We start from the raw sequence: 25,152 nt of genomic DNA on the forward strand, positions 1-25,152 counted from the left end.
GTCAAAAAGTATGGGTGTGATCATAGATTTTTTGTGAAGAGTTTTTATTTTAACGCAGTATCATGAAAGCTCGATAAAGCCCAGTAATAGTCTGACACTCCCTCACCGCTGCTGACCCACAGCGGGATGATCATTTGATGATTTTTGGCGTCATTAAAAAAAATGGACCATGTTCACGGCAGCAAACACTCCAAGGGGCAGATTCTTTTACATTAAAACAATAATATCAAAACTTCTTTCTCTAGCTTATGATCAACTTCAAAAAGAAAAGAAATAAAAGAAAAATCTGTCAGTTTAATTCCGATATGTAACTGAAAGAGATCCCAAAATTCTAAATTGTTGTAGTAATTTAATTTGTAAGTGAAGTTAACATATTTTAAATTCTTGCGAGAGATGTAAGTACCACTTAAACGTTTAAATCGACTTGTTATCGTGTGAAAAGCGGGGTACGCTAACCCCCTCGTTTCAGTCTTCACCAATCCTTCTGATGGTCTTGTAACTACTGCCCATACCAATCTATCAGCAGTTCATGATTTAACGTCCTTGGCATGGGATTTTAGCAAAGCTCAACGTAAAACTATACGATACACTATCTCATATGATGATGGTGTATGAGGATGTGGTTGCTTAGTAACCAAGTCTGATGTTACAAGGACTTCTTCGTCCTGCCCTGTTTCCGCCAATTCATCAGGGTTTCTAGGGGACTACTTCCCGTACTCAGATGAAAAGTAGCTTATGTTCTTTCTCAAGCTCTAGATTATTTGTGTAACAATTTCATTTCCTTAAATCATAGAGTTATTTTCGCATGTAGGTATAATCATCAGCATTTTTTTATCCCCAAGAAAGATTGGAAGTTAATCGCCACGCTTGCTTACTTCGGGTTAGTGATCTCGGACTTTTTAGTACGAGTTTCTTCAAGATGTTTTCTTTCATCTTGCTGCATTGGTACTTACCTGATCTTGAGTCTAACCCACACCCTCATACTTGAGGGGTTGGTAGTTCTTTTACCGACTATGCCACCACGACTTTATAATATATTTAAGAATTAGAAGACTGTGTGTGGCAACTTAGTCAATCATCAAAACAGCTTTGTTCTAGGTAAATGAAGGCAGTAAATAACTCTTATTTAGGAATATTTTGTAGGCCAATACCCCTCGGCGAAGACTGGCAGGCTTGTTACAGGCCTGATTTGTGCTACTCCTCTCTGAGGCTTCTCAAAATGTCTGTAAGTACTTCGTCCTAATACTTTGTTAACTTTGCATTACTGATCTCGCAAAATCTTGCCAATGCTTTCGATATGAATCAAGTGGATCATGATCATGATGGCATTTAAATTGATAGTACAAAGAGCATCAGATTAGCAACAATACATAACAAGCTCCGAACCGATCCATCCGTTGTTTTGCGATTGGAGATTGAATTTTGACATTAGCTTTATATAAATTGCCAGCGACCCGCCCCGGCTTCACACGGGATCAGAACAGTATTTCTTCATTATGTAACGGATCTCTATTATATACAATGTGTCCCGGGGATAAGTGACCGCCCGAAATTTTTTGAATATTTGTACAAAATTAAGGATAATTTCTTTTATATTTTTGAAAAAAATCATTAAAAAAATTTTATTGTCAGGCCTGTTAATTACAGGCTTTGCTCTTTTTTTTCAAATTTCAACTGACTGTATTTTTGCATTTGTTTGAAATAGCAGCAAACATTGTTGTGAGCTATTGTAGGAAATATCATGTAGTTTATTAATAAATTAAAAGAAAGTGATATTAAGGGGGCATTTATTGGACTTATTTTGAAAAAACTGAAAAAAGGCGTTATTTTCTTTGAATTTTTATTTTCTTTTTTTTCTAATAAATGTTTCTAATAAATTTTTGTTATGTTTGATAATTTTAATTGATAAACTATGATGTCGGCTAGTCAATAAAGAAAAAAGAATTTAAAAAGATGTAAAAACTTAGGAAATATCTTAAAAAAACTGCAGCACGTCACAGTATTTACTAAAAATCATTAAAAAAAAACCAAAGGCGGTAAGTCCCAAATATAAAGGAAATTATCCTTAATTTTGTACAAATATTCAAAAAATTTCGGGCGGTCACTTATCCCCGGGACACATTGTATATAAGAAAGTTTTCGTCTCAGCCCTATCATTTTAGAAATGCATTGTAATTTCTCTAATATTTTCACTAATTGTTTCCTTTGTTTTGCAAGTGATATACTTTGTATGTGTTTTTTCTCTCTCAATATTTGCATGCTGTTTTATAACTACGGAATGTGTCTAGCACTACAACAAAATTTTGAACCAACTCTTGTACTACATTTTATAGAAATCGATGAAATTATTAGTAAAAAACTCATGACAATCAGTAAAATTCCCTATTTTCCTGATTGTCATGCGTTTCGTAGGGATATATGGCCAGAAAAAGCGACTTTGCTTAATACTACGTACTGCGTTCAAATTCCAATCTCTAATCGAAAAACAAGAGGATCGGTAATTGTAAACTCTTCCCTGTTTCCAGCATATACCTTCAAGCCCCAACTAAGTTGAGAATGGAGGGTGAGGGGATGGTGGCGGTGGTTAGGGGGTTGAGGGACGCCGGCTTGGCTGTCACCGTGATGGACGGCAGTCGACAGTATACTTTAGTGCCTAATAATAGTAAGACCTCCGCTATTACTCATTTAAACCCTTGTATAACCCCCCAAGTAGATGCAATCAGATCCTTTGAGACGGCAAAAAAAATCATGAAAGGATTTGGTCTTCTTAGCTAACTTTTACGGGTTGTTCTCAGCGGTTTATATGGTGTCCTAAAAGAACTACTTTCCGATAAAAAGTAAACGATGTCCTTTCTCACGCTGTAGACAATATGTGTGCCACATTTAATGTTCTAAACCGTCAGTTGCAGTAAGATCCATTAAAATAAAAGCATCTTTAAATCTATTTCTAACACTTATTATCTTGTTGACAAAGAAAGAGTCAGCAATAGATTTAAAGAAGCATCAACTTTTATGGGTCTTTCTGCAACTGACGGATAGTGTGCCACTTTTCATTTCATTTCGGTTCTATAGTCTTACAATATTAGTAAAAATCAACATTGAACAGCAATCTAACATTCCATTTCACTCTAGTGACACAACAAGTACCAATGCAACGGCAACAACTGAACAACTCGATGAACACTACTTCGCAACCGTGCAACTTGAAATACTCTGCTGACTGCAACACTGACAATGGTTACGGCAACGCCTGTGATAGGGTTGCTCAAGCTATTGATGGGAGATACGCTTCTACTTATAAGGTAATCTTAATCTATAATAGTATTATAAAATAGCTGTACCACCCTGGTCTAGGGGAGAATTGTTTTCGCAACCGCATAAAATATAGGACTCAAAATATAGCCCATGTTCAGCGCAGAGATTGTAGCTTCCCAACAGTGAGAGAAATATTCATATCGGTTCAGTAGATCCGGAGCCTATGCAAACAAACATGCAAACAGTCAAATCTTTTCTTGATATGGAGTCTACATAGGTAAGGATAAGAGGATGGTTGACTTTCGTGTTTCGGAAGGCACGATAATTGCTGGGTATCCGCTGTCACAAAATGCTTTGATATGCTTTGATTTCAACATCTCTGGCAGTCGTTACGTTCGAAGTCAGAAAAGGCTGACAGCTAACCTTACAAAGGGATATCAGATACTAAGAAAGGTCAGATAGGCAGTCGCTCCATTTAAAACACTGGTGCCCACCTGCATCTCATTAGTGCAGTGGAAGCCGACTCGCAACATAGTTTGGATACTAATATTTTAAAGAAGACTTTTTGTTCTTTGTTTGAGTCTCGCCATAGTCTAGGTCTAATCTATCTTTTTCTGTTCATAACCAGACGACACACTGCCGTTTAAAACCAACTTCGCCTCCAGTGCAGTTGACTGAATTTCCGCCACAACGGGCTGACCCATGCCCTGGTAAGTCTACATAGCATTCTTAAGACTAGCTTCTGCCAGCGATTTCAGCTGTGCACGAACCCAGATAAAAGTAGCCAACAGCCTTCCTCTATAAATGGGCTAACACTGTAAGATGTTTTCAAATCGGACCAGTAGTTCCTGAGATTAGCGCGTTCAAGCAAACAAAGTTACTCTTCAGCTTTATAATATGAGTATAGATTCTTCTCTCCCACATAATAGCGCTATTTATTTACTCTTTGTACATAACACTAAAAAGAGTACCTATGAAGGTTGTCGGTTCTCTAAGAAACCAACATTTTTGGACCGTTCAACTAGTGTGACATCTGCAAAGGTCAGAGTTTTCTCAAATCCGCCTGACGGCCTCTGACGTGGAATTGTAATCGACTGCTACTGAGTAGCTTTTGGGTGGGTTATGGGTGATAATATAAATAAAGAAAATAAATTTATTAACGCCGGTATGACACATAGGTAACACAAAAATTAGAGTAAGAACTGTAAATTGTAACTAAATCCACAACCACACTAATAACACACAATTGAGTACGAAGATATTACATAAGGGGAAAAATGCGTCAAACATTATTTATTTATACCCACGTGAAGCGGCCGTCAGCAAAATGCTGAGACCCTATCCGGGACAAAGGCTCAGCGCTGATAAAAGAATCCTTGATGTACAATGGTCTTACAGCAGGTCATGGGAACTTCCAAGTGGGGGGTTCCGGTAGTGGGGCGGGCCCCGGTGGGATACACACTCAGACGAGGCACGTAGCCCCAACCAACTCCTTCAGAGGTGCCATGTCGTGGCCTGATAGAGGTAAGTTTCTCTTATATTCATCTTAAACTTTTGTAACTTATTTTTATATATTTTATCATTTATATATATTTAACTTTAAGAACCTTTTATCCACCAATACCACTTCTGAAAAAAAAAATGATTTATAGACAGCGGGGAATCTATTTGGAACAATATGATACAGAAGCAAAAGATAAATAGGTACAATAATAATTGTGACATATGAAATTACTGCTTCATAATTTTTGTTGAACTTGAATTCTGGAAGAATCTGTAGACCACTCACGAAAGTTACCAAACGCTTTTTCCACATATTTTTTCTTTTTATTCTGTCATATTCATTTTCATACCAGAGAAAACATTTTTCTTCTTTCTGGTGGAGACTGACATTAAGTTTGACCAACAAAATGCTCTGCATCCTCCAGGGTCTGTTTGCAGTCCGCGAGGGTCACACGAAGTGGATGCTTTCGCAAACTCGCTGAGAAAATACCCTTGTCTTTCACCTGATAGATCCTCCGAAGTAATGGAGAGACTTATCAATTATACACAAATTAAGGGCCGTAAGTTATTTAGTATTCAATTTTATTCAATGAATTGTTCTATTTCGAAATCTAAGAACTTGAAGTAGCCTTGTTTCAATGTCCAGCTTAACCAGGAGCAGCTGAAGACCAGTATATTACGATTTGCTGAACATAGATCTCTGGTAACATTTTCGTCTAAATGGGTTTAGTAGATCTACCGATTCCATAAAAAGGTGGTACAGAGTTTCCTGCTTCTCATTTATGTGCTAGATTTCATTATCAAACCAAAATCTGCTACATTTTATTTCAAAACGGCAATCAAAACTTGGTCCATTCCTTCTTTCCCCCAGTATCGAAAACCTTTGCCCGTTCCACAACTTCCCCTACCAAGATTAATGAAATGGCTTCCCACCATGCCATGGAGACCAAGGGTGGTCCTAAGAGTTCCAGGTCTTATGAGCCTGAGGTCACACTCCGGAGGAAGGTGGAAGACCCACCCACGAAGGACCGTAAGAAGGAAAAGGATGATCATCATGACTTTAGACCTCTCAGGAATTTTGATGTAAGATTTCTAAGAGAGGTGTCGAGGAGGGCGAGGGATAGTGCGAGACTTAATTCCAGTTATGTGAGTATTTTTCTGAAAGTCGTTCCTAATATTGTATCGATTGTTTTGGTTACAATACAACAGATAGGAATTTCACATTAGCCATGTCAGAATTCTAAAAAGTAAAAGCCAAAGTAATGTCATAAAGTAAAAGTAACGGCCAAATTCGTTTTTCAAGGCTAAAGTAACAGCAAAACTAATAGTTAAAATCGTGAAAAGACGAATTTGACCGTTACTTTTACTTCATGAAAATTACTTTGGCTTTTACTTTTGATGAAGAAACTGGCTGTTAGTAAGCAAACGAATAGATGGAATATTAGGAACGGATGAATTATGGTTGTCAAATTCTTTTAATGTAACTTTATAATATTAATAAAAATTTTGTTACTTTTTCTGCAATTTCAATCAATCACCCTCTTGTAGTTTTCACAATTTTGTTAAGGCCATTCCTAATATTCTGTGAAACTGTTGTTTTGCTAACTAGAGATAGGCATTTCACATACTTATATGGTTATTGGCTATTGTCAAAGTTCTATGTATCTTCACTTCTTCAGTAAGCTAATCATCAGGTTGATAGAATATTGTGAAAGTTCTTTAGCATCTTCAATATTTCCTATCACAAGTAATATTCTTCCCAGCAACATCGTCATTCACATAATCTGCCCATCGTTTCTTTAGTCTATCTTAAATTTTACTAAGAGCTTTGTCCACAGCCATATGCCCATCCAGTGTGTCCAACGATAAAGGAAACTAATGGCTATGCAGGGGCTTCTGACGGTCAGAATGTGAGTACCAGTCAGAACATACGCCATTTAATTTCTAGGATTTACGTTTAATTAACTCATCATCCTCCTGCTCTTACCCCAGTTTTATTAGTTTTCGTTCTCTTCTATTTGCCGTCACCTCACAAGTAACATTCTTTCTAGCCATGTTGACTTTCACACAATCCATCCATCGTTTCTTTGGTCGTCCCTTTCCACTATATCTATCCAAGTTCATGCTCATCACTTTCCTCACAACATGATCCTCATTTCTCCGCATCACAAGCCCTTACCGTGACAGCCGGTTTCCACACAGCTTTTCAGTACTGGTACCGCTTTCAAACTTGTATACTCATTTCTCACTTTATTCAAGAAATGAGTACATAAGTAGGCAATGGCATGGATGATTTAGTTGATTTTTAACCGACTTCCCAAAAAGGAGGAGGTTCTCAATTCGGCCGGTTTGTTTTTTTAAATATAGAATGTACATAGATAACCATACTAATATGCTAATATATTCTTGGTACAATTCGCTTTACATGTATAATGTTATTTGTCACATACCTTTATATCTATGACGAAATAATTTGATTGATTTGTTTCAGAATTCAGTCAACAACGGAATCCAAGGTTGGTCTCATCTTACCTTATCGACGACAAAGTTGGGTAAGAACTGTAACACTATTTAATACACATTGTTTTATTGTAGCTGCTGTCAAAATGATATCTAAGGAAGTGGCGACTGTACCAAGAGATCTATTGAAAAAAACTGTAAGTATTCTATCTATGACCATGCTAATAAGTAGCTACCGGCCTTTGAGTATATTCTGAAAGAAATATTTAAAGTTTTTCTTTAATCATTATAAAACAAGGAGTGGAAATTTAAGAGCGTAAGTGCAGCTCTTATTTCCATAAACTTATGGCTTACTGGCCTCATCAAAGTCCCGTTATTCAGACTCTATATTTCGTTTAGGTGGCAGTTCCCGTTTCCCCCACATCGTCAGCAGTTGAAGATGTCATGGAAGGTGAATGCTACTTCGTTCAAAGTCTGAACACAAAAACTTCATTAAAATCCATACAAATTGATCTTTGCCCTTCAGATATTACTTTAAAACCCAGGAAATCAGCTCAGACTGTCTTTAGTAATATTGATTTACATTCTAATGGTAAGAAAAAAACACTAGGCAGGAAATCTAAATCCCAGGAATTGCTTTCAACAGTGACTAAAGAAGACTTGAAAAGAAGTCTATTAGCGCTTATTAAAGAAATAACAAATTGTAATAAATCCAAAAAGACTGTACGCGATGAGTTAGTAAGAAAATTATTTGCATCAGCTAGGGATGAAAATAATGGTGATAATACTAGCGAAGGTAAACGAGACACGTGTCACAAGTATGCTGCGACTTTTTGTCCAACGGCTTGTGATTATGTAGGTGACTTCTACGAGTTGGTAGGTGAACTAAGGCACTGCTACGGGGACACAACACAGGTGCTTCGATCTGACATAGCGCCGTTTAAAGTATCTGAGTACAGACAACTCGATTATGTTTTAAGAGACTGGGTAAATAGTTTAAATTTAAAAACCAACGAGAGCAAATGCAGGGACAAAAAAGAACTTCTTAATACAATTGAAGATAACATAAAACAACTCTTTAAAAACGGGACTGGACAAAATTTTGATGTAAAAGCAGAAATATTTAAAATTATACAAGATGTACCAATTGAAGTTAATAAAACCTATACTAGGAAATCTTATTTGCAAAAACTTGTTGACTTGTTGTTAAGACGGATGAAGAATGTTATCACGACTAAACAAAAAGCTAGAGTCAGAAAACCGAACTATAATGTATCAAAGAAGATATTAACCGGAGAACTTGTAAGAGAATTTATAAGAGCACGTTTACTAGACTTTTTTATCGAACATGACTTAGTAATATGCGATACTATGTTGGACGATTTAGAAAACGATATTTACGACGTAATGATAGATTCAATTGATTGTATTAGATGTGGACACATTGATGATGCTCTGGAGGAAATAGAATCAATACTCCGAGATGTTAGTCAAATAACTGAAAAGCAAGCAAATACAATTTCAAGCAGTATACTTCAAGGCTACCAAGAGATGCTTAACAATTGTAACTTCCATCAGACTTATATGATTCTAAACGTGAACAGTAATTCTGGGCGAGGGACAAGTAAGAACAACAGCAACGATGACAATATGGGAGCCATAACTGAAGAGGATATTCGCGAAAACATCGATGACTACACCAATCGACTCTGTCATTCTATCAACGAATGGTTGGACTCGCTGAATATACCTCCAATTGAAGATAAAGCCTTTAAAGAAGTAGTGGTAAATGACCTAGCCGGAGATATAGTTGATCGACATAAATATTTAGAATTACATCCCGCTTACATGCCGAGAGAAGATGAAGAGTTAGAAGTTTTAAAATATCAGATATTTAAATGGATAAACAAATTAGTTGGAGATGATAATCAAGAAACTATTGGAAACGCAAGAGCTTTAATGTTAAGACTAAGCAGAATCCCAATACCAATGCTAACTCATCCATCACATCGAACATTGTCTATAACAGGAGAGAGTCCTAGAATGAATCAGTCAACCAATCAGTCTTCTGATCCTCTGGCTCAATTAGGCAATCAATTTTTTGACCCAGTGAAACCCTTGGAAATTGGAATTACGTCAAGGACTCAATCAAAATTAGATCAAGGACTTCATCCGCAGCCAGGATATAGCCAGGAACCAGATAGTCAAGCACTTGTTGACCAAGGTCCGATAAAATTTCAAGTGCCTCAACCACAAGACCAAACACTAGACCGAGACCACTCCAGTTCTGTAAGATCCGTTGGCCTAAAAAGTGCATCTATGGCTCCATCTTTATTACTAGAACAAAGCAATGAAAAATATGGAATATCATCTGGAGAACAGTCTGGCTCCTTTGGGCAGAGTTTTCAAAGTGATCAAACAGACCAAGGCCTAAAGAATTTTTCTATTGATCCATTATTATTCAACGCAGACCAGGCCAGCGCCAAATCCATTGGGCAAAGTTTAAGAAGCGATCAAACTGATCAAGGCCCAAACAGTTTATCTTTGGATTCACCTTCAATACAAGACCAAAGAATTCCAAGATCTGGAGTATCTCCTGCAGCCCCGGTCTGTGTCGTTCCTTCAATCGGGCAGATTATCCAAACTGAACAAGGCCCAGAGAGCTTCTCTGGGATTCCTTTTCCATTACAAGGTTATGAATCTTATGACCCAATGACCCAGCTAATCAATCAATCTTTTGACCCAATGTTGCATCCAGAAAACCAATATTTTGACCAAATGAGACCCTATTTAGGCACCGGTGATTCAGTACCTGCAACTCACAGTGATGAAAACAAGAAATCTGCTGAACATATTTCAACGATTAATGCACAAACAGTTCAGGAAGGCCATGAACAGCCAGGCTCAGATATACAAGCACCCATTGACCAAGATACCATAAAAACTCAAGTGCCTCATAGTCCACCACAATACCAAACAAAAGATCAGATCGGCTCCATTTCTCCAAGATCCATTGGGCAGAGTATCCAAATTGATCTTGTTGGCCCAAGAAGTTGCTCAACGGCTCTTGCTTCATTTCAGGAGCAAAGTTCGCCAAATACTAGATTAATCAATGCAGACCAGACCAGCGCCATTACTCAGAGATCTTTTGGGCAGAATATCCGAAGTAGTCAAAACAACCAAGACCAAAAAAGTTTCTCATTGGCCCTTCCTCCATTACCAGAGCAAAATAGTCCAAATCCGGTATTACTTAGTGAAAACCAGACCAGCGCCATTTCTCCAAGAGCCATTGGGCAGAGTAACAAAAGTGGTACAAATTACCAAGACCCAAAAAGTTTCTCAATGGCTCTTTCTCCATTACAAGAGCAAGGTAGTCCAAATCCTCAATTATTGAATGCAGACCAGACCAGCGCTATTTCTCCAAGAACTATTGGGCAGAGTATCCGAGATGAACAAACTGTCCATGGTCCAAACAGTTTATCTTTAGCTTCACAAAACCATTATCAGTCAGCGAATCAAACTTCTAACCTGATGACCCAACCAACCAATCAATATTTTGACGTAACGAGACAAAGTACAGGTGGTACCGCACCTGTAACATACCATGATGAAAACCAAAACCGGATGTCGCCTAAAACTACTCAACCGTCAAGGAATTATGTACAAAGAGATCAGTTATTACCTGAACAGCCAAGTTCAGATAAACAAGCACCCAATTACCAAGGTCCAATAACAAGTCAAGTTCCTCAAGGTCCAACACAGGACCAAAGAATAGACCAAAGTCCAAATACTAGATCACTAAATACAGACCAGACTCCGAGATCTGTTGGGCGAAGTGAACAGAATTACCAAGACCCAAATACTTTCCCTATGGCTACTCAAATATCACAAGACCAAAGAAGTTTTAAACCCGAATTATCAACAATAGTTCACACCGATCCCAACCCTCCAAGATCCGTCGGGCAGAGTATCCAAAGCGGTCTAAATCACCAATACCAAAAAGGTTTCTCATCAGATCTCTCTCCATTGCCAGAACAAAGTACTCCAGATCCTAGAATTCTGAATGTAGACCAGACTAGCGCCGTTTCGACTAGATCTGTTGGGCAGAGTGTCCAAAGTGGTCAAAATTTCCAAGACTCGAAGAGTTTGTCAATGGGTCTCACTCCATTACAAGAACAAAGTAGTCTAATTCCTAGATTACCGAATGAAGACCAGACTAGCGCCATCTCTACAAAATCCGTTGGGCAAAGTATCCAAAGTGGTCATAATTACCAGCATCAAAAGAGTTTCTCATCGGCACTCTCTCCATTACCAGAGCAAAGTACTCCAGATCCTAGATTACTGAATATAGACCAGACTAGCGCCGTTTCGACTAGATCTGTTGGGCTCAGTGTCCAAAGTGGTAAAAATTACCAAGACTCAAAGAGTTTGTCAATGGGTCTTACTCCTTTACAAGAGCAAAGTAGTCTTGATCCTAGATTACCAAATGAAAACCAGACTAGCACTGTTTCGACAAGATCTGTTGGGCAGAGTGTCCAAAGTGGTCAAAATTTCCAAGACTCAAAGAGTATGTCGATGGGTCTTACTCCTTTACAAGAGCAAAGTAGTCTTGATCCTAGATTACCAAATGAAAACCAGGCTAGCGCCGTTTCGACTAGATCTGTTGGCCAGAGTGTCCAAAGTGGTCAAAATTTCCAAGACTCTAAAAATTTGTCAATGGGTTTGTCTTCATTACAAGACCAAAGTAGTCCAAATCCAAGATTACCAAATGTAGACGAGACTAGCGCCATTTTTACAAGATCTGTTGGGCAGAGTGTCCAAAGTGGTCAAAATTTCCAAGACTCAAAGAGTATGTCGATGGGTTTTACTCCATTACAAGACCAAAGTAATCCAAATTCTAGATTATTAAATGCAGACCAAACTAGCGCTATTTCTCCAAGATTCGTTCGACAGAGTATACAAAGTGGTGAAAATTACCAAGACCCTAATAGTTTCCTTATGGTTCCTCATTTATCACAAGACCAAAGAAGTTTTAAATCTGATTTATCAACAATAATCCATACCGGTCCCATTACGTCAAGATCCATTGGGCAGAGTATCCAAAGTGATCAAAATTACCAATACCAAAAGAGTATCTCATCGGCTCTTTCTCCATTACCAGAACAGAGTACTTCAGATCCTAAATTACTAAATGTACACCAAACTAGCGCCGTTTCGACTAGATCTGTTGGGCTCAGTGTCCAAAGTGGTCAAAATTACCAAGACTCAAAGAGTTTGTCAGTGGATCCTACTCCATTACAACAGCAAAGTATTCCAAGTTCTAGATTACTAAATGCAGATCAGACGAGTGCCAGTACTCCAAGATCCGTTGGGCAGAGTATCCAAAGTGGTCAACATCACCAAAACCAAAAGAGTATCTCATCGGCTCTTTCTCCATTGCAAGAGCAGAGTAGTCCAGATCCTAAATTACTCAATGCAGACCAGACCAGCGCCATTTCTCCAAGATCTATGGGGCAGAGTATCCAAAGTAATCAAAATAACCAAGACCCAAAAAGTTTCTCATTGGCCCTTTCTCCATTACAAGAAAATAGTCTAGTAATAGAATCACAAGGTGACCGTGGTCTTAAAGTTTTACTGTCAAGTGCTAATAAGACCGGCTCCTTTTTTCTAAAATACATAGACCGGAGTACTCAAATCGATGAACGTGACTTTGCCCTATTAAGTTCTCCTTCGGTTCGTCCATTACAATACCAAGTTGGTCCAAAACCTCAATTACCAAACTTGGATTACGATACCTACATTCCTCCAGGATCCAATGGCCGTTTCCACCAAGGCCCAAAAGCTCAAAGCACTCCAATACCCGGATATGTAAATCAGTACAGATTTATTCCTCCAGAGCTCTTTAGCAAAAGATCTGAACATTTTAAATATACATTACCTGCTCACGACAATGTTGAAGGTTTTGGCCTCACTCAAGTGCCTTACGGGCAACTTGTGCGTATTGCTCCGGGAAACGCTAGGTTTATTCCAAGTGCTATACCACGAGATTCAAAATCTTTCCCGCCATTAGCATTCGGTTCATCTGGTAAAATTGGTCATCCACCGTACATGTCTGCGAATCTCTATGAAGGAAATATTGTTCCAATTGCTCCGTTTAAGCAATTTATCAATGACCCTTTGGGACCTGTTTATTATCGTGGACATTACGTAACTCCAGCATACACGGTACCTGTTACTTCCACACCGTTAACATCTTCACCCATAGAATTCACAGTGAGTGCACCCTGCTCACCAGTTCCACAACAGCCGTCTCTGGGGTCATTATCAGTTAGAAAAGTAAACCAAGAATTTGATGAATATATCCATCAGTGGGTACAACAAATACCTATACCAGTTAAATCACTAAAAGAACAGCAGGACGCAGAAAAAGCTAGATTAGACCTTTACAACGGTGTGTGGAAAGTGGTGACGAAAATGGAAATAGATCCCAAAATTTATAACCATCCTCATTTCTACCAAGATGTTTTTGATGAAGAGCTGGAAGACTTAATGAAGAGTCTCCCAAGATCAAGGGAGTTAGAAGATGTAAAACCTACGATAAGAGCGCAGTTGTTTCAAAAATGTTTAGTTATGATTGAACATATGAAGTCATCTACAGCACCATCATCTTACAAACAGCAAGTATTACAGTGTATCGAGAATAACTTACCGAAAAATAAGCATACTGGAAATAAAGAAGAAAAAGACAAAGAAGAACTAGACAAACAGAACTTAGCAGATTACTATATACTCCACACGAGATTTAAAGACGAAGACAACATAAAAGCAAATGTTCATAAAAATACCTTCATAAAGAAGCTCAATGAATTCCTTGAGAATGTTAAAACGAGATACACTATTGCTGACATGGATACAAATGTATATGCAATTGAAATTATTAGTGACTTGGATAAAATTCCTACTCCCACCCCTCTTGCTATAAGAGACGAAGCAGATGAAATATTACTTGGAATGGAAGTGGATAACTGGATTTGTGATCTTCCTCAAAATCCTAGTTCCGCCGGGCCGTTGGAAAAAAGAACAGTTAGAGAAACAATAGTAAAAAAAATAAATGAACTAGGAGAAAATCAGAATTACAATATTGATTCAGCTTTTGTGTGTCCATTAAAGACTGAAATGCCAAAATATTTGGAAAAAATACCGTTGAAACAAGGGACCAATGTGGATTATATGGTAGATGAACTTGCAAATCGAATCAAGAATTTACCCAAATTTTCACGTCCTAAATCAGTATCGTTTGAAGAGCCACGAAATTATGCTGAATTTAGCCGAAATATGCCTGCTTCTTCTAGTCTTCATGAAACACCTCAACAAGATGGATCATATTATGTTGTCGGCGATAATAGTGTACCAAACGGCAGGCCAAGAAGTTGGACAAGTCAAAATCCAACAGTATCTCAAGATTCACAATGGCTTTCTTTGCAGGAAACTCAAGTGCCAACAGAATTGCGATATCTTCCAGGAGGACCTCAAAATATGTCGCAACCTAATGTCCAAAATGTATCAGAGCAAATGTCAGGATCCGCACGTTATACCAGTAATGCTTATGGACCTCCTAACGCGCAATCAACCCCATATATTCAAGGTCAACATAACCCAAACGTGCAAGGACCATTTTCACCGATTTCCCCAGAACAGTTTTCGCAAATGCCTTGCCGTTTTACAGAAATGGGTGAAATACAATTTTGTCGTAACTCTGACACTCCTTCAGATCCACGTTTGCAAGGTCAAATCTGTTGTGAAGATCAAACTTGTCCGTTTTCACAATATGCTGCGCAGGAGATAAGTAACGAGGCGCCATATGCGCCAGGTTTTGTTTATGCTCAACATAGCCCATATAGTCAAGACCCAAACTCTGGCAATGCTTATGGCTCAGGTAGAACCAATATAACGCCTCAAGGAGCTTATGGACAAGGAATTATAAAATCGTACGGCCAAGGTTTTGACCCAACGACCACACCATATTGTCACATGCCACAAAATATACAGAACGACTCAATACCACGTTACCCAGTTATAGTCCCTCCGAGAGCATATGCTGATGTGTTCCCACAAAATAATTATGTGGCAGGCGCTAAGAAGTACACCTCTCCTTCAGGCTATTTCCCTCAAGAAATTTGTGGTCAAAACTTACCACCAAATATAATACATCTTCAAAGTACAAGTCGGCAAAGTCCCGATTTAGCAGGACCTCCCGGCCAAGCATTCCCTCAAGGATCCAATGCCGGTTATCCGGCGGGTCAAGGGCCTAGTTATGTTGGTCAGAGTTACTCAAATGCCCAAGGGGCTTCTGTTCCCCCAGGTCAATCCTCACAGTATGGTCAAGACCAAAGTTTAGGCCAAAACGCACCTGGCAACGTTCAGTCTACTCACAGTCAAAGTCAAGTTCTAAATAAGTCATCACCCATCGCAGGTCAAAGCCCTGCTCAAGTATCGCCAAGTGGACAGGGTAGTTCAGTAAGACCCGGTGCCAGTGGTCACGAATCACAAAATTCTCAAAACACATCTAGCAACATTCAGTCTAGTCAAAGTCCAGTCCAAAATAAGCAATCACACAACGCCGGCCAAAGCCCTACTCAAGTATCGCCCGGAGGCAGTGGCCACGTATCATTAAATGTTCAAAACTCACCTGGCAACATTCAGTCTAGTCCTTCTACTAGGACTTCAAAAAGTGAAAGTCTCGTCCAAAGTAAGTCGTCTCATGAAGAAGGCCAGGGTCCTTTACAAGCATCGCCAAATAAACAGGGCAGTGGTCAAGATTCACTTAACGTTCAAAACGCATCTAGCAAAGTTCCGTCTTCTCAAGATCCAAATGCAACGCCCCTTAAAAGTGGCGATGATACTCTAGAACAACAAAATCAAAGTACTGGTCAAAGCGAGCAAAATCAAAATCCAGATCAATCTGAACAAAATACAGATGAATCTGGAGCAATCAAACCAAGTACCCGAGACGATTCCACGCAGGCCGGTCAACTTGTTCCATTTAATGGTAGTAAAGTCTTAATACATCAAAGGCCTAGTGCTTCCGGTGGAAGACAATCAAGTGGAAATTCGTCAAAATTAAACCAGACGGCACAAAGTTCTGGACCCATATCTGCCGCTAGCCAAGTCCCTGATATGCAGGGAACGCCTGACGATCCCTTTAGAATACTTGGCGTAAATCAGGACCCTGCACACTGCCGTGGCAATGTTTGTTCTGGGCCTCAGACCTATTCTGACTTATTCAGCCCTAGCACTGCGCCACAATCCTTGCAAAGTAATGGCGGTCAGCAATCATTGACATCAGGAAAGACCTTGGATCATACTTGCATAAGAGATTCAAATGAAGAAAATAACTGCCGACAACCCTTCTGCTCCAAAATACCTTGTCTTTTCCCTCACCGTCCGATGTGTCCTGCACAACATCGAGGGAGACACAGGCCGAGACAGTCTCGAGACCAAAGAGTGTTCCAGGGTGAGCAGCCCGCGCGGTTGACAGAAGTGGATGAGACAGACACAAGTACGGATAGAGAGAGAGACATGTGTAGGTGTATTAGGAGAGGCAGAAGAAGTAGATGTCGCAGACAACCCGATGAATTTTCCATGGAATATCCCCCCTGCGTTCCTATGCGTTATCAGTGTTACTATTAATCTTTTTATTAAGACTTAATTCCATCCATTATAATTAAGGATTGCAAAAATTTACGATATCCGTTTTAGTGCTGATGCTTTTTATTTTTGTAGTTGCCTGTAAAATCTGTAAGACTATTTCAGTGTAGAATATTAAATAAGTCTTATTGACTAATTTTAGATAATTTGAAACTTAAGGAATTTAAACATTAGAAAATATTTTTTTCCTTTTATGTGTAGACGTCCAAACTTTCTACGGTTTGAGGGTTTATTTTATTTGTCTTTTTAATAAATACAATTATTTTAAAATAAATAAAACATGCAACATAACGTATTGGATTGTATTTTTTCTTGATTTAATTACCATTACATACTTTTTTAAATAACCATTTCATTTTCACGATATCTATAGTACGGTGAGTAAATTTGAACTAATCGTTATATTTGTATTACAGATGACGTGCTGACCCGTTTTAAAAGTAGAACTGTAAGTAATCTTTAGAATTGATATCAAATTCTGAAATATTTGAGAAATTTCAAACAATGAAAGTAGATTATGTATTTCATTTCAGGTTGAAAACACGTTTTCTAGAAGGAATGGTCATACTACAAGAACTTTAGACATACATGAACGAGAAAAGTTGAACAAGCAAGCGTCGGTACAAGCAGCCTGTAGTTCCATTGATATAAAAACAACCAGATGCAAATACTGTGAGATAACAAGTAAATCACAGGAAGAAATGACTAGAATTACTCAAAAGCATGAAGTTATTAAAAGAAGAGACATGAGTCGAGGAGATGTTGGAGAAGATGCATCTGAGTGTTTCGAAATCCATAGTGACAAAGTAAAAGTAAAGGTGTGGGGAGACAAACTCAAAAGGCTAGCTCAGAAGTTAAACAGGCCTGGAGGTGAAGAAAAACTAAGAAATAAAATAGAAAAGTACTTAAAACAAGTACCTGAACAATTATCTGATGGAGATGAGGAACGTGTAGAATTTAGAAAACAATTGCCCAATGATATTATAAGAAAACTCAAGAAGCTGTATATGAACCCACCCGAGACGAATTTTAATATTTACAGGATGGAATTATACAAATACTGTAGTAGAAATAAGATAGAAAACTTAAGGAAAGCGGTATTTAATTGGACAAAGGCTTTGAATATCAAAAAGAGAGATTACTTGGGCAGAACTTTGAAGAAGGAAGATATTTTCAAATTCGTAGCTGATAAATTAGAGCCCGTTGTACTGGCTAGACCACCGTCTGATACAGAATACAGACTGACTTTAACGTCGCATATTGGACAAATCGTTGAGGAACTGCCATTAGCGATAAATAGCCACAGTAAAGAACTATTAAATAAAATTACAGAAAATCTTGTCAATGATATTTTAACAGCGGAAACTAAAACTCATGGAACGTATGTTCAGCCAACAACAAAAGAGATAAAAGAGTTTGTCAGAGATGAAGTAACATTCTTCCTTCAAAAATCACGCGTTGCTGTCAGTACGAAGAGAATGGAGTATCTTGAGGCAGAACTGATCGATGTTTTACTGGACATTGTAAACATTGCCGACGTCGACGATTATGTCATCGATAACGTTACTACTCTATTTAAAGAGTTAGGCAAGCTTCCAGAATATAAAGCAAAATATTTTTCTCATCTCATATTGAAGGATTACACAGAGTTTTTCTTCCGTGAAAACTTTTTCCAATTCAAAGGTCATTCAGAGGAGAAACGTCCATATGTGACTTCACTGTTAAAAAATGTTAACGGTATGTCAGATTTACGAGGGCTTACCAGTTTTGATGTATACACACTACGGCTTACAGAAGAGATAAATAAGTGGATTACTAATCTAGATATTCGTGGTAACGATCACAACGTTCTTGAAACGGTTATCAATGATTTAGCTACTGAAATAGTTGAAAGATACAAGTATTTGTTACTGAATCCGAGAATCAAAGGAACGGAAGCCGAAGAGCTCGAACACTTAAAATTCCAGATATTTAAATGGACAAATAAGTTAGATGGTGAAGGAAATACAAAAGCTCTAGAACATGCTCAAGAATTATTGAATGCAATAAATAATATTCCTAAACCTTCTGTACAAAGTAATAGTGCAGCCGAGAGTGTGGTACAAGAAACGAAGAAAGAAAATGACAAATCTTACATCGACATAATAGTTGATGAAATTAATGACTGGTACAGAGAGTTACCAGCCAAAGTACATATGACACAAGATGCAAGAATAAACACTCAGTTAATCAAAGTTTTAGCTCAAGAAATTGATAATGGTCTCAGTAAAAAGGAAGACGGTATAATAGACAGGGAAGTAGATAAGTGGGCTGAAAAAGTCTTCAGTGGAAAATTCATTCATCGTGAAATTGAACAATTAAAAGACAGAATTAATTGTGCAATAGAGAGTCGAGAAAATAATCCTAGACATGAAAAAGTTCTTATCAGATCATACGAAGATATAGTTGACGAATGGATAGATACAGTTCCCATTGCACCAAAAAAGGAAGGAGTATTCATGAATAACAAAAACGAGTTAGTTCATGAAATAGCTGTAAAGATATGCAAAATACAGACCAAAATTGACCATTTGCCACCTGAACTCATTGAAAAGAAATTACAGGAAGAACTATCACATTGGTTAAAAAAATTGCCGTTGCATGTTAAAATTGACAAGCCTACTGTAAGAGAAAAATATGCTGAAAAGCTTGTGAAGAACATACAGACGTATAATATTCATGGATCCACGAGACAAATTCAAAAAATAACAACGACACCTTCTAAAGTGGCGCAACTAGAAGACGTAGTGCTGGTGTGGCTTAGGAAACTGCCACTGTACAGGATCAAAACATCAAATGAAAAGATTCATTTAGAAGCAGTTATGAAAGAATTAGCGCATAAAATTGATAAGACGATTGTTAATGGAGATGGTGACATTGATGATGACATTACAGAACATATCAGGATGCTCGATCGAAGAAAAAACGAAAAGCTCATACAAAATATGTCTGCCCAGCTAAAATCACATCTGCAGAAGCTTAATTTACTTACAGACTTATCTCAACAAAATAAAGACGATTTTGTAGCTGGTAGCATTGACGCTTGGGTAAAGAATTTGCCCTTACAAAAATCAGAATCAAGTCTATTGGAAATAAAGAAAAATGATTTTGTCAAAAACGTAAGGCGCTTAGTGTCTTCAAGTTCAAACAATTCTGTTTTAAAGAAAGAGATAATATTTTTTATGAAAACTCTCCCATTGATTCGTAATCATAAAGCAGACATAAGATTTTTGAATGACGAAGCAGATAAACTAATTCACACTTTGACAGCCGTGCCTGTCGAAGATGTGTCTAGAGAAATCCAGAATAAAACTAACGAAATAACTTGTCAGGCCATCAAGAAGTGGGCTGATACTTTACCACTAAAGTCTGTACACTGTCCGAGAGAGCTCCGATATTTTATCGATGATATGAGCACAGTAATAACTATGCTTTTAGTAGACCTCGATCATAATAAGTCGATCGAAAGTGACAAAAGATTACACAGAGAAATTGTTAAATTTCTGAGAAGGTTTCCTTTACGCCAAGAGCATAGGACTGATTCCCACATCTCACGAATGGCCGATGAACTAATTAAAACTTTGAAAGAAGTACGTTCGTTTGGGGAAAAAACCTGCACTCAGATGAATAAAGTTACTGTAGGGGTTGCCTTAGGAAATGCAAACACGACTGACGATGTAAATATTGAAAGTTTAAAAGACAATAATGATGTACAAAATAATATAGATAATTACACAAGAGAGTTGGTACAGCAAATAAGCGAATGGTTTGACAGCTTAAACGTTCCTGCAGTGCACAAAGATGGTTACAAAGAAGTAATAATGAACGATCTAGCCGGAGATATAATAGACAGGCACAAATATATAGAATTAAACCCCTACACAACATTGTCAGATGACAATGAATTGGAACATTTAAAGTACCAGATATTTAAATGGATCAATAAACTAGTTGGTGAAGATAATCTTGAAACAATAGCACACGCCGAGGATCTACTGCAGAGGGTGAATAAAATCTCAGTACCAATGTTGGTGAGACCACAAGATAGAAAGCAATCAAAGGGAAACTTAATTGAAGAACAAAGCATTAGTCAAACTCCTAATGAGTCAGCAGATTCAACGAAACACGATTCTAATTCTGGTCCAACTAACACGCCTAGTAGTGGGGGAAGGTTTAGTGGATCGTCACAGTCCCAACAGGCAAGTGCCCGGGCCGGAAGCAATCTAACAGACATAATCCACATCAACCAACCATCTTCTCAGGATTCCCCACCTTCTTCCCAGGTCCTACCAGAAGGCACTGCCGATGAAGGCACTAAAGAAGCTGTTTACGAGAAATATCAAAAGATTTTCAGAGCTAAATGTGACGCATTGCCTATAGACAGCTCAACGCCTGAAAGTGCCAAGTTAGCGGAATTAGCAAAATCAGCAATATACAACGGAATAGTCAAAACGTTTTTCAATTTAAAATCTGACCCGGATATAGAAAATGATTATGGATATTTCGAGTTTATGCTGGAAGAGAAAATAGAAGAGTTATTAGACGTACTTCCACAGTCGGATGAATTAGTGAAGAAAAGACATGCTTGGAAACTAGATATTCTTTCAAACGCAATTGATATGCTTGACGACTTGCACAGTCTCTCAGACAGGCCTTCTTTTAGGCAACGCGTTAAAAATAAATTCAATAGAAAGTTTGCAAAAGATCTAGAATTAGAGCAGTGTTTTTTACTACAACAAGGATTCATAGCTGAACTAGCTGATGCATATATTTTAGCCACAAATTACAAAGAAAAAGATCCGGTTAGAGCAAAAGCTTATAGAAGCAGACTGATGAAGAGAGTTGATGATTTAGCAACTCATCTAGCCAAAGAGCATAATGTAGGATTTAGATTTTTCGAAAAAGAACAGTTAGGACGTATTGCTATGAAAGTTTTGGAACAAGTACCGATACCGGAGGAAGACATTTTACAAGAGGAAGCTGAAGCAATACAGCTTGCCGACGTGGTAGAGAGATGGTATAACGAATTGCCAACCAAACCGACGATTAACGACACTGATGGAGTTTTAAGGAAAAGAATGATAGATCTACTGGCAAAAAAGTTGTATGATTTGCATAAACGATTGAAAGATCAAGACCCGTCGAAAGAAGGAAAGATGAAACACGAAATGAGTCAGTTTTTAGAGAAAAGAGGACAGTTACAAGAAAACCAAGATTTGAATATAAATTTAATGGTTGACGAACTGCACCTGAGACTCAAAACAAAATGGCTGAAAGAACCGATAGATTATGAGGAGTTTGAAAGGTACAAGCCGTTAAGTTCAACTTTTGCTCAAGTAAATAACGCGGAGTTGTCATCACCGTTGTCAGATGCGGCTACTTGTACAAGGCCTAATCTAAGTATTCCAAGGCCTGTAGTGGGTCTAGGTCAAAGCTTTGTAGTCCCACCAATACATACTAGTACACCGATTCCTACTTTACAACGAACCAGCTTGTATGCAGAAGAAAGCGGTTTAAAAGCTATGAGGCCAAGTCTCCCTTCTCCACTACTTAAAGGTGAAGCACAAACCTTTGCAGAAAGTATAAGCATGGGCAATCAAATGACTAACACCCCCTATATTTCACAAGTAGAGGCTAGAGGTGGGATCAGCCAGGTCGGACCGAGTGAGGGTTATATTTCTCAGCAATATACTTCAATGCAGGGTCCTACGCCAAGCAGAATTATAAACGGGGCTCTCGAAGGCAGTCAGTTTGGACCGCAGCCGGGTCCATCCCCAATGAGATCGAATACGGGATGCCCACTTGGACCTATTGGGGCCTCGGGACAGATTTTTGTACCGGATGACAACGCTATGTTGCAGAACATGGAGTCTGCACCAAGTAATGGTGGCTTACCAGAGCAACGATTTGATCAAAGTATGCCCAACCAAGCTCAAGGGCCGTATGGGTCTAATCAGCTATATGTGCCAGGTTGCCAGGGTTCTCGAGGATCTACTCCAACAGATTATCCTGGGTACCAAGCCGGTAGAGGGCCGACTCCTTGCCATGGAACTGCTTCGGCGGTGCCAATCGGTCCTGGTGTTTCTGTCGACATGTATGACAGTGCATATCAAGTAAAATGCAGATGTTTCGAATCCTACCGCAGAAGGAGAAGGTTTTTCGACCAAGACGGAAGGTATAAACCTTATGATTGTAATTTTTAAATTGTGTGCGCGTTTGTGATGTTTTTGTGCTTTTTGTTAATATATCATTTTAATGTTTTGATATTGACTTTGTTATTTTTTGTATGAACAAAACGTTGGCCGTGCAGTTGGCTAAAATTGAAACTCAAGTTTGCCAAACATACATTAGTTCCTGATTTGGAAGATTCAATGGTGAGTGTTAATGGGTTTTTTTATTAATTAAAGGCGAATGGCAGGCTTGTATGGGACTTTCGTACCGCTAATAAAATTTCGTGTTTTAGGATATTTTTTGTTTTAATTGGTGGGTAATATGATAGACAAGCCCTTTGTAAATTCTTAGATTTTTAGAACTTGGGAAGTAAAAGTTATAACCAGTTTTGTTTTTTAAGGTTATGTACTACAGTGTACCCATGTAGGTTGTTTTACCTAGGTACATAAACATATTAAAGATTGTTATGGTAATAAAATAAATGTTCTACTTAGCTTGTCTCTTATAACAGCAAATAACTGAACAGAGACTGAAAGATTCGTTACCTGTCAATAAAATCCCACCCAAAACAAAAATGTGAAAGACTGCCAAGTTCGATAATATGGGAATGCTTCGCCTATAAAAGAAGTGAGATCTGAATAAGTACCAAGTTCCATACACATACCTCAGTTAAAAATAGTTACTTTTTAATGATGTTACTTGGCAAGTTTTCATACACCTTGTTATAAACCTACTAAACGCAATGAATCAAGTATTTAATTTTCTATTAAAACTTGCCAAGTAATCATCATTAAAAAGTAATTTGATATGCGTAAATAAAATAGATTTTGAGTTACAGGGGGGTCGAATTTGGCCCGAAATGGTTCGTGTAATATAACCCACGGCCGGTGTGTCGCTTTTTTTGCTCGAACTTGGCAGACACACTGCCGTGTGTCTAGATATTGCCAAAACAAAAAAAATTTGATGGTGAAAATAATTTATATAATTAAATTGTTAATTATTAAGATACTATGCAATAATTATTCATTTTAAGGTATAATACGTAATTGGTTAATGATATTTACTGATATTTCTATATTTTAATAATTATTTATCATTTCGAGTCTCGAATTACTTGAATCTTTTAATTGGTATAATTAATTAATCCGGAGTTCTAAAAATACTACACTAACATGAAAATAAATGGCTTAGTAGCCTTATTAATTGATACAAATCTATAGCTGAACAACAAAAAAATATGCGGTACGAAATCTGCCGTTCGCCTTTCTTTATAGTTTTTTTTTTGATCTCGTAAACTAAACTGACATTACGAGTGTTGTCAGTTTATTGCAAATTATTAAATAGTGATGTGGCACGACTGAAACTTAGCGTTAATAAAGTATCGTTTTTTTACAATAAGTTGTCCTGAAATAATGGGCTTATCCTTGATGATTACGCATGGCTTTGCATGATCAGATATCCCTGGCAGTTTGTAGCACCTCGTGCAGCCGTGTGTACGTACGTGAATTTTAAATATAAAGCTGAATGAATATTAAATTCGTCTATTATAGATAAAAAGTTACGATCCAACGAACCGGTATCGTAAGTACAACACTGCACCAAAGAGCTAGCAACATTATTAAAATGTGCAAGTTTGACATTTTGCAAGGGTCAATTTAGTCTACGAGATTAAAAAAGCCGGCCAAGTGCGAGTCGGACTCGTGCACGAAGGGTTCCGTAAATTACAGTTAAATCAACCTATCTCAAAAACTATAAGAGATACTTTGATCAAACCAAAAATCGTTGAAAGAGTTAATTAGCATGCATCACCTCTATTTTTTTTAGAATTTTATACCCCGTAGTTATAAAAATAGAGGGGGGGGGACATACTTTTTACGACTTTGAGAGCTGATATCTCAAAAACCGTTCACTTTAAGAAAAATGTTTTTTAGAAAACTTTATATCATTTTAAAAGACCTTTCCATTGATACCCCACACGGGTATGTACATCGAAAAAAAAAATGTCATCCCTCAGTT

At 37.9% G+C, this 25,152-nt stretch overlaps 2 protein-coding genes across 3 annotated transcripts; both read left to right on the top strand.

Moving 5' to 3' along the window:
• The first annotated feature begins 279 nt into the window (after positions 1-279).
• LOC135116638 (uncharacterized) lies at positions 280-5,675 on the top strand. The gene is made up of 8 exons (XM_064041925.1): positions 280-395; positions 1,144-1,225; positions 2,526-2,662; positions 3,133-3,302; positions 3,884-3,965; positions 4,654-4,779; positions 5,112-5,184; positions 5,630-5,675. The coding sequence occupies exons 3-8, from the start codon at positions 2,557-2,559 to the stop codon at positions 5,673-5,675; spliced, it is 603 nt and encodes a 200-aa protein (XP_063897995.1). The 5' UTR covers positions 280-395; positions 1,144-1,225; positions 2,526-2,556.
• Positions 5,636-23,204, top strand: LOC110369613 (uncharacterized). 2 transcript variants are annotated; one of them, XM_049843865.2, is made up of 7 exons: positions 5,636-5,904; positions 6,597-6,668; positions 7,250-7,274; positions 7,354-7,415; positions 7,618-7,669; positions 17,343-17,374; positions 17,460-23,204. In XM_049843865.2, exons 1-7 carry the CDS (start codon positions 5,680-5,682, stop codon positions 23,166-23,168), a joined length of 6,177 nt encoding a protein of 2,058 aa, XP_049699822.2. In that variant the 5' UTR covers positions 5,636-5,679; the 3' UTR covers positions 23,169-23,204. The 2 variants fall into 2 exon arrangements, with proteins under 2 accessions (XP_049699822.2, XP_063898167.1); XM_064042097.1 differs by lacking the exons at positions 5,636-5,904; positions 17,343-17,374 and having other exon boundaries at positions 6,619-6,668.
• Positions 23,205-25,152: the final 1,948 nt, after the last annotated feature.

Source organism: Helicoverpa armigera, chromosome 27 (genome assembly GCF_030705265.1).
Source record: "Helicoverpa armigera isolate CAAS_96S chromosome 27, ASM3070526v1, whole genome shotgun sequence".
Classification (NCBI taxonomy): domain Eukaryota; kingdom Metazoa; phylum Arthropoda; class Insecta; order Lepidoptera; family Noctuidae; genus Helicoverpa; species Helicoverpa armigera.

Excerpts from the sequence above, each read along its gene's own strand:
- LOC110369613 (XM_049843865.2), top strand. The coding sequence starts at position 5,680 with ATGGCTTCCCACCATGCCATGGAGACCAAGGGTGGTCCTAAGAGTTCC. Across the intron at positions 7,275-7,353 it reads AGTCAACAACGGAATCCAAG|CTGCTGTCAAAATGATATCT; the intron begins GTTGGTCTCATC and ends GTTTTATTGTAG. Across the intron at positions 7,670-17,342 it reads AGTTGAAGATGTCATGGAAG|ATGACGTGCTGACCCGTTTT; the intron begins GTGAATGCTACT and ends TTTGTATTACAG.
- LOC135116638 (XM_064041925.1), top strand. The coding sequence starts at position 2,557 with ATGGAGGGTGAGGGGATGGTGGCGGTGGTTAGGGGGTTGAGGGACGCC. Across the intron at positions 3,303-3,883 it reads GATACGCTTCTACTTATAAG|ACGACACACTGCCGTTTAAA; the intron begins GTAATCTTAATC and ends GTTCATAACCAG. Across the intron at positions 3,966-4,653 it reads ACGGGCTGACCCATGCCCTG|CAGGTCATGGGAACTTCCAA; the intron begins GTAAGTCTACAT and ends ATGGTCTTACAG.